At 29.2% G+C, this 13256-nt stretch overlaps 7 protein-coding genes across 7 annotated transcripts; 4 read left to right on the forward strand and 3 right to left on the reverse strand.

The window, feature by feature from the left end:
• Nucleotides 1–11: 11 nt before the first annotated feature.
• Nucleotides 12–746, reverse strand: BX663DRAFT_514207 (uncharacterized protein). Its single transcript, XM_051528269.1, has 3 exons — nucleotides 416–746; nucleotides 229–335; nucleotides 12–181 (listed from the first exon to the last, which is right to left on the reverse strand). Exons 1-3 carry the CDS (start codon nucleotides 672–674, stop codon nucleotides 131–133), a joined length of 417 nt encoding a protein of 138 aa, XP_051381340.1. The 5' UTR covers nucleotides 675–746; the 3' UTR covers nucleotides 12–130.
• A 634-nt stretch (nucleotides 747–1380) lies between these two features.
• BX663DRAFT_537083 (rab-GTPase-TBC domain-containing protein) lies at nucleotides 1381–3876 on the forward strand (the record flags this gene model as incomplete). Its single annotated transcript, XM_051530649.1, has 5 exons — nucleotides 1381–1561; nucleotides 1650–2369; nucleotides 2444–2805; nucleotides 2875–3270; nucleotides 3340–3876. The coding sequence occupies exons 1-5, from the start codon at nucleotides 1414–1416 to the stop codon at nucleotides 3874–3876; spliced, it is 2163 nt and encodes a 720-aa protein (XP_051381341.1). The 5' UTR covers nucleotides 1381–1413.
• Nucleotides 3877–3976: 100 nt separating this feature from the next.
• On the reverse strand, nucleotides 3977–5488 carry BX663DRAFT_553167 (glutamate 5-kinase; the record flags this gene model as incomplete). The annotated part of the gene is made up of 4 exons (XM_051531422.1): nucleotides 3977–4560; nucleotides 4644–4914; nucleotides 5014–5124; nucleotides 5231–5488. The coding sequence occupies 4 exons, from the start codon at nucleotides 5486–5488 to the stop codon at nucleotides 3977–3979; spliced, it is 1224 nt and encodes a 407-aa protein (XP_051381342.1).
• Nucleotides 5489–5959: 471 nt separating this feature from the next.
• BX663DRAFT_553168 (uncharacterized protein) lies at nucleotides 5960–6536 on the forward strand (the record flags this gene model as incomplete). Its single annotated transcript, XM_051531423.1, has 3 exons — nucleotides 5960–6026; nucleotides 6106–6133; nucleotides 6194–6536. The coding sequence occupies 3 exons, from the start codon at nucleotides 5960–5962 to the stop codon at nucleotides 6534–6536; spliced, it is 438 nt and encodes a 145-aa protein (XP_051381343.1).
• Nucleotides 6537–6969: 433 nt separating this feature from the next.
• On the forward strand, nucleotides 6970–8868 carry BX663DRAFT_514213 (uncharacterized protein). The gene is made up of 4 exons (XM_051528270.1): nucleotides 6970–7293; nucleotides 7371–7793; nucleotides 7860–8148; nucleotides 8243–8868. The coding sequence occupies exons 1-4, from the start codon at nucleotides 7117–7119 to the stop codon at nucleotides 8455–8457; spliced, it is 1104 nt and encodes a 367-aa protein (XP_051381344.1). The 5' UTR covers nucleotides 6970–7116; the 3' UTR covers nucleotides 8458–8868.
• Nucleotides 8869–10929: 2061 nt separating this feature from the next.
• BX663DRAFT_544132 (uncharacterized protein) lies at nucleotides 10930–13191 on the forward strand (the record flags this gene model as incomplete). Its single annotated transcript, XM_051530878.1, has 5 exons — nucleotides 10930–11083; nucleotides 11347–11394; nucleotides 12401–12424; nucleotides 12446–12577; nucleotides 12655–13191. The coding sequence occupies 5 exons, from the start codon at nucleotides 10930–10932 to the stop codon at nucleotides 12738–12740; spliced, it is 444 nt and encodes a 147-aa protein (XP_051381345.1). The 3' UTR covers nucleotides 12741–13191.
• On the reverse strand, nucleotides 12656–13191 carry BX663DRAFT_514215 (uncharacterized protein). Its single transcript, XM_051528271.1, has 2 exons — nucleotides 13081–13191; nucleotides 12656–13027 (listed from the first exon to the last, which is right to left on the reverse strand). The coding sequence occupies exons 1-2, from the start codon at nucleotides 13105–13107 to the stop codon at nucleotides 12866–12868; spliced, it is 189 nt and encodes a 62-aa protein (XP_051381346.1). The 5' UTR covers nucleotides 13108–13191; the 3' UTR covers nucleotides 12656–12865.
• Nucleotides 13192–13256: the final 65 nt, after the last annotated feature.

The raw sequence follows: 13256 nt of genomic DNA on the forward strand, positions 1-13256 counted from the left end.
TCAAAAGAGAATTAAGCGTGAATATGTGTTTATTACTATGCAAATGTATCTTCTTTTAAATAAATAATTTGTTTATATTTGTAAATGCAAGAAGTTGTATATACAGAGTTTATTCATACATAATAATAATCTATTGCTCATCGTTTGGTACAGTTTGATATTGCACTCTTATTGCTCGTTTCTATTGATATTATTATTATATGGGATAGAGTTACACGTTAAAGTTACCTTTTGCCATTTGACAATGTAGGGTCTAACTAAGGAGAATAATATTAAACAAATAGTAATGATCAAAAATGAACGAACAATAACTTCATCTTTATATGAATCGCGGGCTATTTCGTTTTAATAGATGGTTAGTTAATTGCCCTCCTCACATCAATAACCAAAACCTGTTGTATCATTAATAAATTACCAAAACAAGCCGTTTTAAAGTCATTACTAGGGCATGTTTCATCAGCAATACCATCACACATGCCATCTTTCACATTATCTAAACAGAATTGCTTTGTACAATTACCACAGGGCTTTAAATCGGTCGTTGGGAGTTCGAATATAGTTGAGTTGGAACCACAAAAGCATTTACAAAACATTTTTATCTCTGCTGCTTCAATGGGTATTACTTTAATCAAGTAAACAAAGAGTGTACTGATCACAATGTTATAATTAATCATTGTTACTAAAAAAAAAAAGGGAAATGAAAAAGAAAAAAAAAAAAGATTATTCAAAAAAAAAAAAAAGGTAAATAGTGTATTCAATGCATGTTTACATAAAATAAAATAAAAATAATGGCGAGTAGACTGGTCATTTATTCTATAATAGGACTTGCTACCCTTTGCCTTTTTTTTTTAAATATAACTCTCTTCCAAATATGAGTCAAGTTATCAGATATCATTTATATATTATGTAATATAATCAAAGCTATCATAAATGGATTTTTTTTTTGATCACTTGGAAAATGATAAAAATCAAATTATGTTTATAATGAATTCACTTTATAAAACTAAACGTCTTTAAATAGTAAATACATACAAAAAGAATGTCATTATTAACGATGAATAACCGAGTAGAGTTTAAGATATTGCTCAGATTGTTACTTGAAAAGATTTCATAATTAACATCCTCAAGCTCAACAGATGAATACATATAGTATATATACGTGTCTATCAACTTATATATTGATATATCCAATAACAGGAGGCTATATGTAGATGGAAAAAAAATTAATATAGACAATTTCTGAGTGAAAGCAGCAATGTACATGTATACATGTAAATGCTAAAAAAAGAAAAACTGTTCGATAATATTGTTTTTTAATGCGGAACATAAAATACAAAATCATAATTAAACTACACGTACAACCTTCTTTGTAAATATCTTCTTTTATTACCTTTATTTATAATCTAATTTATAATGCCAAGCATTGAATCAGATGCTATTATACCACCACTTGGAGAAGACCATTCTCAAAATACAGTGCTAGATTTAGATAATGACTCATTAACATCTAGATCAACTGATTGTAAAGACATGTCAAACAACGAATCAAATCACAATAGAAGTAACTTGATAGAATAATGTCCTTTCTTTCTTTCTTTCTTTTTTTAAAATAATAATAATAATAATAATAATTAATGCCCATTATATAGAATCAAGTGATGATAACGAACATATTGAGTATGTAGATTTATCATCATCTTTATCTTCATTCAATGAATCAGCATCTTATTTTGAAAAGCCTTTGCGTACACTTTCACAAGATACAATTTCGACAACACCTTCAATATCGGAAGAACAAGAAGTAAAAAACAAAGATAATGAAAGTCATAATCCTTTAAAGATCATTACATCTGCTCTTGTATCAGGTAAAAAACCTGAAGTCAATCCGGTACCTATACCAACAAGAATAAACAATACAAGAGATGCTATCTACGAAACTACAGTGTCTCCTGGTACAACTACAACACATCATGTTCGTGAGAGTGTAGATAATGAATCGATTTCAAGTATATCTACAGCTAAATCTGTTTTTGCACTTTGGTCACCCTTTCGTTCTTCTTTTACAACAAATAGCACATCATTGATTTCATCAAGGCGACCTTCCACAAAACAAAATTCGACTTCTTCAAGTATTAAAAGTATATCTTCTAGACCTTCTGCTTCATTTGCTGCTCGACAGAAACGATTGTCTAGACCAACAAGCATTATATCTCCTTTACCAGGATTTCAGGAGGCTTTATTAGCACAAATGGAGCAATTAAATACAGAAAATACCAACGATCCTAAATCGAAAGCGATGAAGAATCTAAAGCGACAATCTATAAAACAAAGCCTTGTATCACAAAATAAAGGTGATGAGTATGATTGGGGTAAATGTTTATTCTATTTCTATTCTATCCTATAATACAATATGCGCATTTATTTATTTATTTTCTCTTTAAAGATTTTTGGGCAGGCATAATGTGCGATTATCAAAATTTGAATAAAGTGAATAAGGACTTGATTAAACAGATTCGATTTGGCATACCTCCTTCTATTCGTGGTATGGTTTGGCAGCTATTAACTAAATCAAAGAATGAAGACCTAGTTTTAAAATACATGGAATTGTTAAAACTTCAAAGTCCATATGATAAAATGATTCAGCGAGATTTAGCACGCACTTTTCCTGGTCATACTTATTTTAAGGAGACAGATGGACAAGGGCAAGGAGGCCTTTATAACGTAGTTCGTGCTTACAGTTTATATGATAATGAAGTAGGATATTGTCAAGGATTAGCATTTATTGTTGGACCTATGTTGCTAAATGTAAGTTTGCATTAAGAAATTTTAATCTTTTCGTTACACATATAATAATAATTTTTTTATATATAAAAGATGCCTGATGAAGATGCTTTTTGTTTACTTGTACAGTTAATGAATAACAAATACGGTATTCGAGGTCATTTTACACCAGAGATGGATGGATTACAGCTACGACTTTATCAATTTGACAATCTATTACAAGAATACCTTCCACATATCTCACGACATTTAAAAGAACAGGGCATCAATTCAACAATGTATGCTTCACAATGGTTTATGACTTTATTTGCCTACAAATTTCCCTTGGATCTAGTTTTCCGTATTTATGATGTTATCTTTACTGAAGGTATTAGCTCCATATTTAAATTCGCTTTGGCTTTATTGAAACGAAATCAGACTGCGATCCTTGGGTTTGATTTTGAACATTTATTGGATTTCTTGAAAAATGGACTTTTTAAAGAATACAAGGTAGTCAATACACACACACACACACATGCAAAGTAGTATAAAGTACTAACAACAGATCTATTACTATAGGATGATGATCGACGGTTCGTCCATGATGCCTGTGAGTTAGAAATTCCCCTTAAAAGATTAACTCAATTAGAAAAGGAACACAAATTACAATTACAAAAGGAATTAGTAGATGCTCAGTTAATAGATGAACTACAAAAATCAAATATCAAACTTGAAAAACAACTCAAATCACTCGAGACGAATGTAAGCACATTGAAACAAGAACACCAAGATATAAATGGACAACTTAGTGAGACATTAAATCAATTAAATCTTATGAAAGAAGAAGGTAATTCACTTCGTACATTAGTATTAACATTACAAAATGCAGTAAATACGTTACCAGAAAAGATTGAATCAAAAACAAAGGATGACTTTGAAAATCTTTGCGAGGAAAATGCTAGTTTAATAGGAAAGAACTCAGCTCTAGAAGACCAATTACAGAAGATGGAGACTAGTTTAATTGATTTTAAGATTCGATATGCACAGAGCGAAAATGAAAAAGAAGAGCTGCATAGAAAATTATATGAGTTGAAAAAGAAATTGATGAGTTTTTAACATAATAAACATAATGCATGAAATAATAGGAAAATTTATGAGCATATCTTTTCCCTTTTTTTTTTTTTTTTTTTTCGCTTGTGTATGTGTATATGTGTTTCTAAATTTCGTCCTGCAATCGAACAAGATTATCACGATGAATGACACATTCAGAATCAACATAACCCAAGATAGAAGCAATCTCCGTACTGCGACAATGCTTAATACGATTAATTTCGATACTTGGATAATTAACAAGGCCTTTACCGATAATAATATCTTTTGTTTCACCTTCTTTGGTCTTTTCACGAAGCACAATATTAACTGCTTGTTGAGCAACAAAATTACCTTCAACATCTACAATACCAGCGGCAAACAAACTACTTTTTAAACGAGGCTTTAATATAGCAGTAGCCGCACCTTCATCCACATAAATAACTCCTGCTGTATGCAATCCATATTGAATCCACCATTTACGATCTAACATTGGATTATTTTTAGCAATAAATCGAGTGTGAAGTGGATGTTCCTCTGTAAATTCGTCCGATGTTTTTCTATCGGCTTTAATGATGTTGATAATATTGTTAGGTTTTGAACCATTTGTTATAATTGTTGTTACACCAGCAGCAGTAGCAAGTTCTGCAGCAACTAATTTTGTTGCCATACCACCTGTACCAAGGGCCGAACCCATAGAAGCAACTGAAACTATAACAACCATTTTTTTTTTTTAGTTAATTAATGATGCATGCATGCAGGATATTTCATTCTCTCTTTTTTTTTTTTATTACCTTGTTCTTTTAATTTGAGCATATCTTCACACACTGTTACAGGCTTTGCATTAGGATTTGTGCGAGGATTATCGGTATAAAGGCAGTCCACGTCTGTTAACAAAAATAAATAATCGGCTTTGACCATACCTGCTATAATAGCCGATAAAGTATCATTGTCACCAAAACGAATACCTTGGGTTGAAATAGTATCATTTTCATTTACAATTGGTACAACACCCATATCTAACAACTCTTCTACACAATTAACCGCATTAAGATATTGAGAACGCTTAATGATAATATATATATTAGTAAATAAAATCAAATAAAAAATATATATATATATATATATACATGTATATGTGTATACAGTTAAGAAAGGACTTACATCAGCAAGGTCATTTTTTGTTAGAAGAATTTGTGCAACAGGTTGATGAAATTGACCAAATAAATCATCATATAAAGCCATTAAACGGCCTTGACCAACAGCAGCAACAGCCTACGCATATATAAATAAATGATTAAATACTTTAAATACATCAAAATAGTAATACATATACATACATTCATATATATATATATATAATTGGTTTGTTTTTTTTTACCTGTCGAGCAGCTAGCTTAGAAGGCTTTTCGGCCATATTTAATCTACGTAAACCGGTACCAACTGCAGCACTTGTAACAAGAATTACTCGATGACCATAACTTCTTAAATTCAGAACGCTTTCTACTAAAGCTGAAAGGTTTGATAATAAAGGAAAATGTGTAACTTCATTACAGATGGAAGAGGTACCAATCTTGAGGACAATGGTAAGAGACGATTTTGTAGGACGATGATTATTTTGATGATTCTTGTGAAGCATCTTGATTAATTTTAGATGAAATAATTATATTTTTTTTAAAAAAAAAGGCCCAAGTAACAGCTATTCATTTCTTTTTTTTTTTCTTCAGCTTCATTATTTCCTACTCCGCCATCACATTGTCATAGATTTTATAGATTCTAAGCTTTTTTTCTATTTAGTCCTTATTTACTAAGCCACGCATTTTTATTGGATTACTTTTTTGTGTTTCTAAGAAAAAAAAATAAAATAAAAAACTGCTGCCATCACGTTTTGTTTGTCTCAAATCAAAAGAACAACATGAAAAAAACATGGGTGTGGTAAATGTATGATGAGAAGAAAAAAGCCTCCAAGAAAAAATATATGAAATTGTTCGAATCCTTAGTGAAAGGTATCAGATTAGAAAAAAAAAAAAAAGGATTTGATGTAGTATATAAAGATACAAGAAAATAATAATGCATATTCATATCTTTTTTCTATTGTTTAATCATTATAATGAATTTTAAATTTGCCGCTATCTTTGCTGTCATTCTTTCTATTCTTGGCAGTGTTGTTACACAAGGTATACCATCTATCATTTTTACTTTGCTTTCTCCAATGAAAGAACCTTATTCTTTTTTTTTTTTTTTTTTTTTTTGCAGCTCCTGCACTTTCCTCTCTTAGTAGCAAGTAAGATTATATATGTATACATATAAATCAACGCATAATTAAACAATTTACTTTTTTTAGGCTTGCATCCATTTCAGCTTCCATGTCTGATGGTCCCGCCAAGTCTACTCTGATGAACTCTGCTAGTTCTGCTTATAGTCGTATTTCTGCTGAACTTGCTGCCACTTCTACTGGTCAAATCAGTAGCATTACCAGTGCTCAAAGCTCTGCCAGCAGTGCCATGCAGTCTAATTCTAATGTTTTGAGCTCCTTGAGATCAGCTTCCTCTATTGCTCAAACAAGTACCGCAGCTGCTAATCATAATGCTGCAAACACATTGATGCCAATTGATAAATCTATGATCTATTTATTTTCTGCCTTGGTTATTATTTGTGCTACTAGTTTTGTTACAATGCTTGTTTAAAGTATATAATTGTGTCTTGTATTTCTTTTTTTCTCAAAAGAAAAAAAAAAGATTCAATTACTAATAAAATCCAATATATTGAGGTATGCCATAAGAAGTTTTGTGTGTATGTGTGTGTGTGTTTAATATACTGTTTAGTACAATATGATAAGAGAATTTTCTACTTTTAGAAGAATGTTTGTTATTGTATTGACAGATATTTTTTTTACTTGATTTAATTTCATTTTTTTTACGCACAAATACATCATAATTTACAACTGCTTTATAGGTCCGCCAGCAAATATTAAAATAATAGAAAAGCATGCATTGGGCAGATATTGTTTAGTAATTAGCTTCCGCAAATCCCCTTATAATACGCCCCCCGGTGTTTCATTTCCTTCACTTGAAACAAATAGATAGTTTTACTTTTTATAGACATTTTATTGTTTTTTTTAAAAAAAAAAAAAAAAAAGAAAGAAATATTCTCCTTTTTTTTTTTCTAATATCTATATATCTACATATCTATATATTTATATATCTATATATCTATATACCTATATATATAAAACATATATATTTATATATCTACTCCTATACTATCATGGACACTAATCAACAGCATGAAGAGGATTTGGAAAGACCATCTTTAAAGAGAAGGCTTTCAACTTCCACTTTAGCAAACAGTATAAAATCACCACCTGCTCATTTTTATGCGCTTCGAATCCCAGATGAACAAATTAATCAAATTAAGAATAAAGCTATTCGCGAGTTTTATAAGGTAACACACCTTTTTTTTTGAGGTGTAACCTGCCCTGTCTAATAATAATAATAATTGATTACAAATATACATATTAGAATCAAAATGAAATTATTGATCGATTCGAAGCTGTTGATAGAGTGATTGAAGAAATCCAGAAACCTAGTTGTTATGGATCGATGTCTACTGATAGTAGTTTGACAGAGACTAATTTAGAACAGAACAAAAATATGATAGATGAGGAAATGAATGTGGGTGTCCCATTATTGACAAAACTATCAACAACGAATTCAAAAGTAACTACCTCTCCTACTTGGATCATTCATTTAGCTATCAATCTCTCCTTGGTTGCTAATATTGCATTATTTTTAACAAAAGTATTACTGGCTATTGTTTCAGGATCAATGGCCATTTTGGCTTCTGCATTTGAAAGTTTCCTGGATATCTTAAGTAACGCAATTATCTTTATTACAATGCGTTTAATTAGACAAAAAAATATATATGCTTATCCTGTAGGAAAGGTATGACCGCCCTATACGTAATAATGATGTATTTACACTAATATATATATATATATATATATATAGTCAAGAATGGAACCACTAGGAATCATTGTATTTGCAGTGGTTATTACAACTTCCTTCTCACAAGTATTGGTTTCATCCCTTGAACGTTTAACAGAAGAAAGTACAAATATACCTCCTATTGATTTAAGCCCTGTAGCGCTGGCGTTATTAGGTGCTAATATTCTTATTAAAGGTCTTTTATGGATTTGGTGTTTAACAATTAAAGGAAGCTCTAGTGTTCAAGCCTTAGCTCAAGATCATGAAAATGATGTTGTATTTAATATTGCAAGCACCATATTTCCTGTTCTTGGTAAAAAAAAAAAAAAAGCTTTATTCTTTATTATATCATACTATTTCTAATACTTTTCTTTATATATATTTTTATATATATTTATACATATTAGCTGTTTGGATTAAATTGCCTTGGCTAGATGCAGTCGGGGCTATTTTACTATCAGTTTATATCATCTATGAATGGATGATTGTATTATTTGAAAATATTCGTAGATTGACAGGTCAAGCTGCATGTGCTGATGATATCAAACAATTAACATATATGGCATATAGATTTTCTAGTAAAATTATTTCTATAGAAACTGTAAGTAATTATTCTACATAAGAATAATAAAAATAATGTACTTACGTTATAATTTTAGGTAAGAGCCTATTATGTCGGTGATCGCTTATTAGTAGAAGTCGATATCATATTACCACCAGAATGTAAATTACAAGATGCCCATGACGTAGGAGAAGCTTTACAAAATGCATTTGAAATGTTAGATAACGTTGAAAGAGCCTTTGTTCATTTAGATTATACTCCAGAGCATCAAATCGAACATAGACGTGCTGTTGACACTAATGGTTTTGGTCAATAGTATTCTCCTATGTGCGCACGTATATATATATATATATAACATACTACTGCCACTATCACCTCTAGTTCTATTTTTATATATATTTATTTATAAATTTTTTCTTTTAAATCATTAATATCATCATTCATTGAAAGATACATGCATATTACCAAATAGCCTTTTCTTTTTTCTTTTTATTTAATTATAACCAATCTTAGTATAAATTTGAATTCAAAACAATATGCTATGAACAGGCAAATTTCAACGGGAGATACGGTAGAAACCACCTTTTACAAACAGAATAGGATTAGAGTTTATCAAGTTTAAAGGAATAAGTCTTGATATATAATTTTGTGGTTGGTCTACTAGTTTACTTATTTATTGCAGGCAATTAAAACTTGAGTTGATATCTTTTTTTTTTTTTTATCAAAAATAAATTCCATTATCCAAGTTAAAGTATTATATATTTTTATTAAACTATATCTTCTATGAGTTACATTCTCTATTCCATGATCATGTTAGGTAAATTTTACCCCATATTTTTTAAATGGCTCCTAAAAGAAAAAAATAAAATAAAATAAGGAACATTATAACTTCAATAAATCAACCCCCAAGAGTTTTACCAATATGATACTTACCCTGAAGATAAAAAAAAAAAAAAAAAAACTTTCAGTTTGCTCATATTCATAGTGATCATAACAAGAGACACAATTAACACTGTAAATGGACACTTTTTTTTATAGAAACAAAATTCTTAATTCAAACATAAATACATAACATTTTTATATACGTGTTTTATAGCCTGATTATGTGTTTATTAAATTCAGTAATCAGCAACCACATCTATTAGCAATTATTTTTTAAATATGAGTGTCTTCTTTGCAACAATTTTGTGAGGTACTAATAGAATCAAAGCCTTTTTTTTTTCATAAAACTAATTTGAGTAGCCTCTTGTAAGTTCTAATGCTCTCAGATTTTTTTGTAATAAACCATTCATTTACGCCAGGTATATCTGATCAGTTATGCTTTCTTTCTTTCTTTTTTTTTATGATTAAAATTCGTTTATCGTATTCATATAGATCACTATATTATTTATAATAGTTGATAGTTCATAAACTTGGCGTTGTTGAATATGCTTATCTCAAGAGAGTAAGGACGAATTAAAAAAAAAGCCAAGCTTATTACAGAAGAAATAAAAATAGAACAAGATGCGTACATTGAACTTGTATAGGCATTTATTAATATTTGTTTATTTTGTATAGGAATATAATAACGAAAACTACAGTTGGATTTAGCAAATAATAGGGAGGGAAAAAAACATGTTACTATATTTCTATCAGTAGAAAGATTATCTGTAGTACTATTTAGCATATAGGCGTTTGTTTTAAATGCAAAAGATAGGAAAAGAGGAAACAGAAAAGACAAGTCTGTGAAAACTCTGTATATTAAAAGAAAAATAATACAAAAATTGTACCAAGAAAAAAATATTATGGAAAAATGACAAGGGCTATTTATATATATATTTATAAAAATATATATATATATATTCTTTGTAAGGTAAGTGATATTAATAGAAGTGTGATTTGGATAAGTGAATACTGATATAATAAAGCATTATGTGTCAATATTGTATTCGAATAATTCTGCTTGAAATAAGATATATTTTTATTCTCTATTCTCCCTGAGCCGCCACAGTTACAAATTATGATTTCCGGGGTAAGCAACGCGTTAATATTAATTCACAGTGAATACTCCAGCTATAACAATAATACCGGTTATTTATATGCCACTATTATTATTATCATCCCCTAAGATGTTATTACATAATATTATAAATGTAATTAGATATAACAGTCATAATCCTGTTTGAATTCTGTATTGAATTATTACTAGTGCTTGAACATTCTAACAATGATTGTTGTTAAAACTGAATGTTATAGAATGAATATTACGCTGTAAAGTACAATACACTAGTTTTATTTGAATAACCTCTTTATTATGTAATAAATAATCGTTTATTTCTATTAACTTAGTTGTAAAGATGGCTACAATCATAGCACACTGCTTAGAAAAAAAGAAAAAATTTCAACTGGTCCATTTCACTGCTTTTATTCACAGTCTAAAATGGATACTATCTCTCGTGAAGAAGCAAGCTGCATTTTTTATTGTAAAAAAAAAAAAAAAAAAAAAAAAATAATGAAGAGAATGTTAAAATCTGTTCTGAAAGAATAGCAAAGATGAAGGAAGCTGAAATTTGTTACAGAAGTAATCCAAATGAACCAGAGATTGTTTGTGAAGCACGAATATTTGGTGCCCCAAGTTTATTCAGCTTGTATAAATCAAAAGAAGAAATTGGAAATATCAAAAATGCAAAGAGAGATGTCTTGTTCTGTAAGTAAAAATAAATTCGATAAACTAAATCATTGCTAACAATATTATAATATAGGCAATGACGCACAAATTGTAAATTTCATAAAACTATGTATATCGACCGGAAATAGAATTTTCGTCTGACTCCCCGTACGAATTAGACTATGTGCATGATTCTAGGAGGCTGTTTGGACTTTTACGGAAAAATTTGACAAAAGTACACCTTTGGCATTTAGCCAATAGTTGAACAAAGCAAAACGTCAATTTTTTTTTTTTTTTATCAGACGAATCAGAACGTAAAGTTGTAAAAAGAAACACAGAAAACCGAAAAGGTCAGAAGACGTTACTTAGATGTTTTGAGTAGCGGATATTATGGTAAAGCTTGTAAATGGTAATGCAAGATAATCGAAATAAATTAACTCTAATTCTGTAGTTGATCTTGTAAAAAAAAAAAAAAAAAAAAAAAAAAAAAAAAAAAAAAAAAAAAAAAAAAAAAAAAAAACATTGTAAATATAATACCAAGACATCATGACTTCATAAACCAATTGAAGAATGATGGATATCAAATTGTTGGTTATTGCAGAAAGTCAAAAACACCAAGTAGCAATAGAGCAACTCTATTACAAAGAATGGTGAATATATTATGTTAAAAGTCACTTGTTGAAAAAGTTTTCATATCACCTTACAGCAACGTAAAGAAAGGCTTTTTATGATCAAAATGTTATAGAACAAGCTCTGGATATAAGCATAAGTAATATTATAAAAGATAAATTACATAATTCAAGATAAACTATAAGCCTGAGTATAGAATAAAAGATATCATATCTTACTGTATGTAACACCTTATAAATAATATAATATAAACGCTATTGACATCTAATCAACTAAACGCGTCAACTAAATAAGATATCGCGTCAGTTTTGAATATTTATTTTTATAAGCTTAATAAAGGATTCAGGTCGTCTTCGATCCAATATAATAAAAATATAAAAGACATCAGGAACCTATGCATGCTCAGATCAAACAATTTAAATCTTAAATCAGATTATTATAACGCGCAATAGATAATCCATAGAAATCAGTAGCTTGAATCAACACAATGTATATCTAAATACTAACACTGTTTCATGACTTATCCTTTTTTTTTCTTGTTATTTCTATCTCTTTGATTCACGATTCATTAGCATAAATACAAGTAGTTGTTTAGACACGAAATAGTCTTTATATCATTCTTTTTACATTGAGTAAACAGTTTCAAACTATACTTCCTTTTGTTCTCTTTCCTTTCTTCTTCTTTAAATCATATCATCACACAAAATACTTAATTATCGGAATTAGGCCAAGTTGTTGGAAACACTCAGGGTAAAAAACTAAATAATATAGGATCAATCAAATTTTGGAAAAGCAATTATTCTGTAGACTTTTTAACTTTTATTCAAGAAAATGATAAAGCTTGTGTGGTGATGGTATTAGATTATGCAGGATTTACGACCAATATGAGTGATTTGAAGACGAGTAAACAAATAATATGAAGTCTACAAAAAAAAAAAAAAAAAAAAAAAAAAAAAAAAACTGAACAAACAATCTTGTAGAAACAATCCCAAATTACAAAAAATTATCATTGACTTGTATTTCTACGGAAATCATTTCAAAGTTTTTGACAGGGAGTAATTGTTGAATAATGCGAAAGACTTGCAATTATTCAACTGTCGTCTTAATTACAAACAATGAAGCAAATAGGCGACTTTACTGATTTTAAAGTCATGATGACGACTCTCCGTGTCAATAAATCCATACTTTTATTTATTGAATTAAAGAGTTTTCTATCAAAACTGGGCTAATACTATATCTCTTGTATTTTAAAGGCTCAGAATCAATCCTTTCGTTACAAAGTAACATAGGCTGCATGGGATTATTGTCGTAGCAAACGTCGACATCTTCAAAACTTTCCATTCTTTTCAAAAACTTTTTCACGTTAGATTCGGTGTATTTATGGCAAAAAAATAAATAAATATTGCCTGTTCTCTGGTTATATTCTTGGTCATTAGTTAGCAACCTACGTTGATTAGGGTTGATATTATTAGAGAAAAATGGACAGGTTGAAAAAAAAAAAATTGGGAACTCATAAGAAATCGTCTGATATTAAAAATAATTTTTGCCCAATAAAAAAAGCAAATCGTCTGAAATCAAAATT

Source organism: Cokeromyces recurvatus, assembly GCF_025118155.1.
Source record: "Cokeromyces recurvatus strain NRRL 2243 chromosome Unknown BX663scaffold_18, whole genome shotgun sequence".
Classification (NCBI taxonomy): Eukaryota; Fungi; Mucoromycota; class Mucoromycetes; order Mucorales; family Mucoraceae; genus Cokeromyces; species Cokeromyces recurvatus.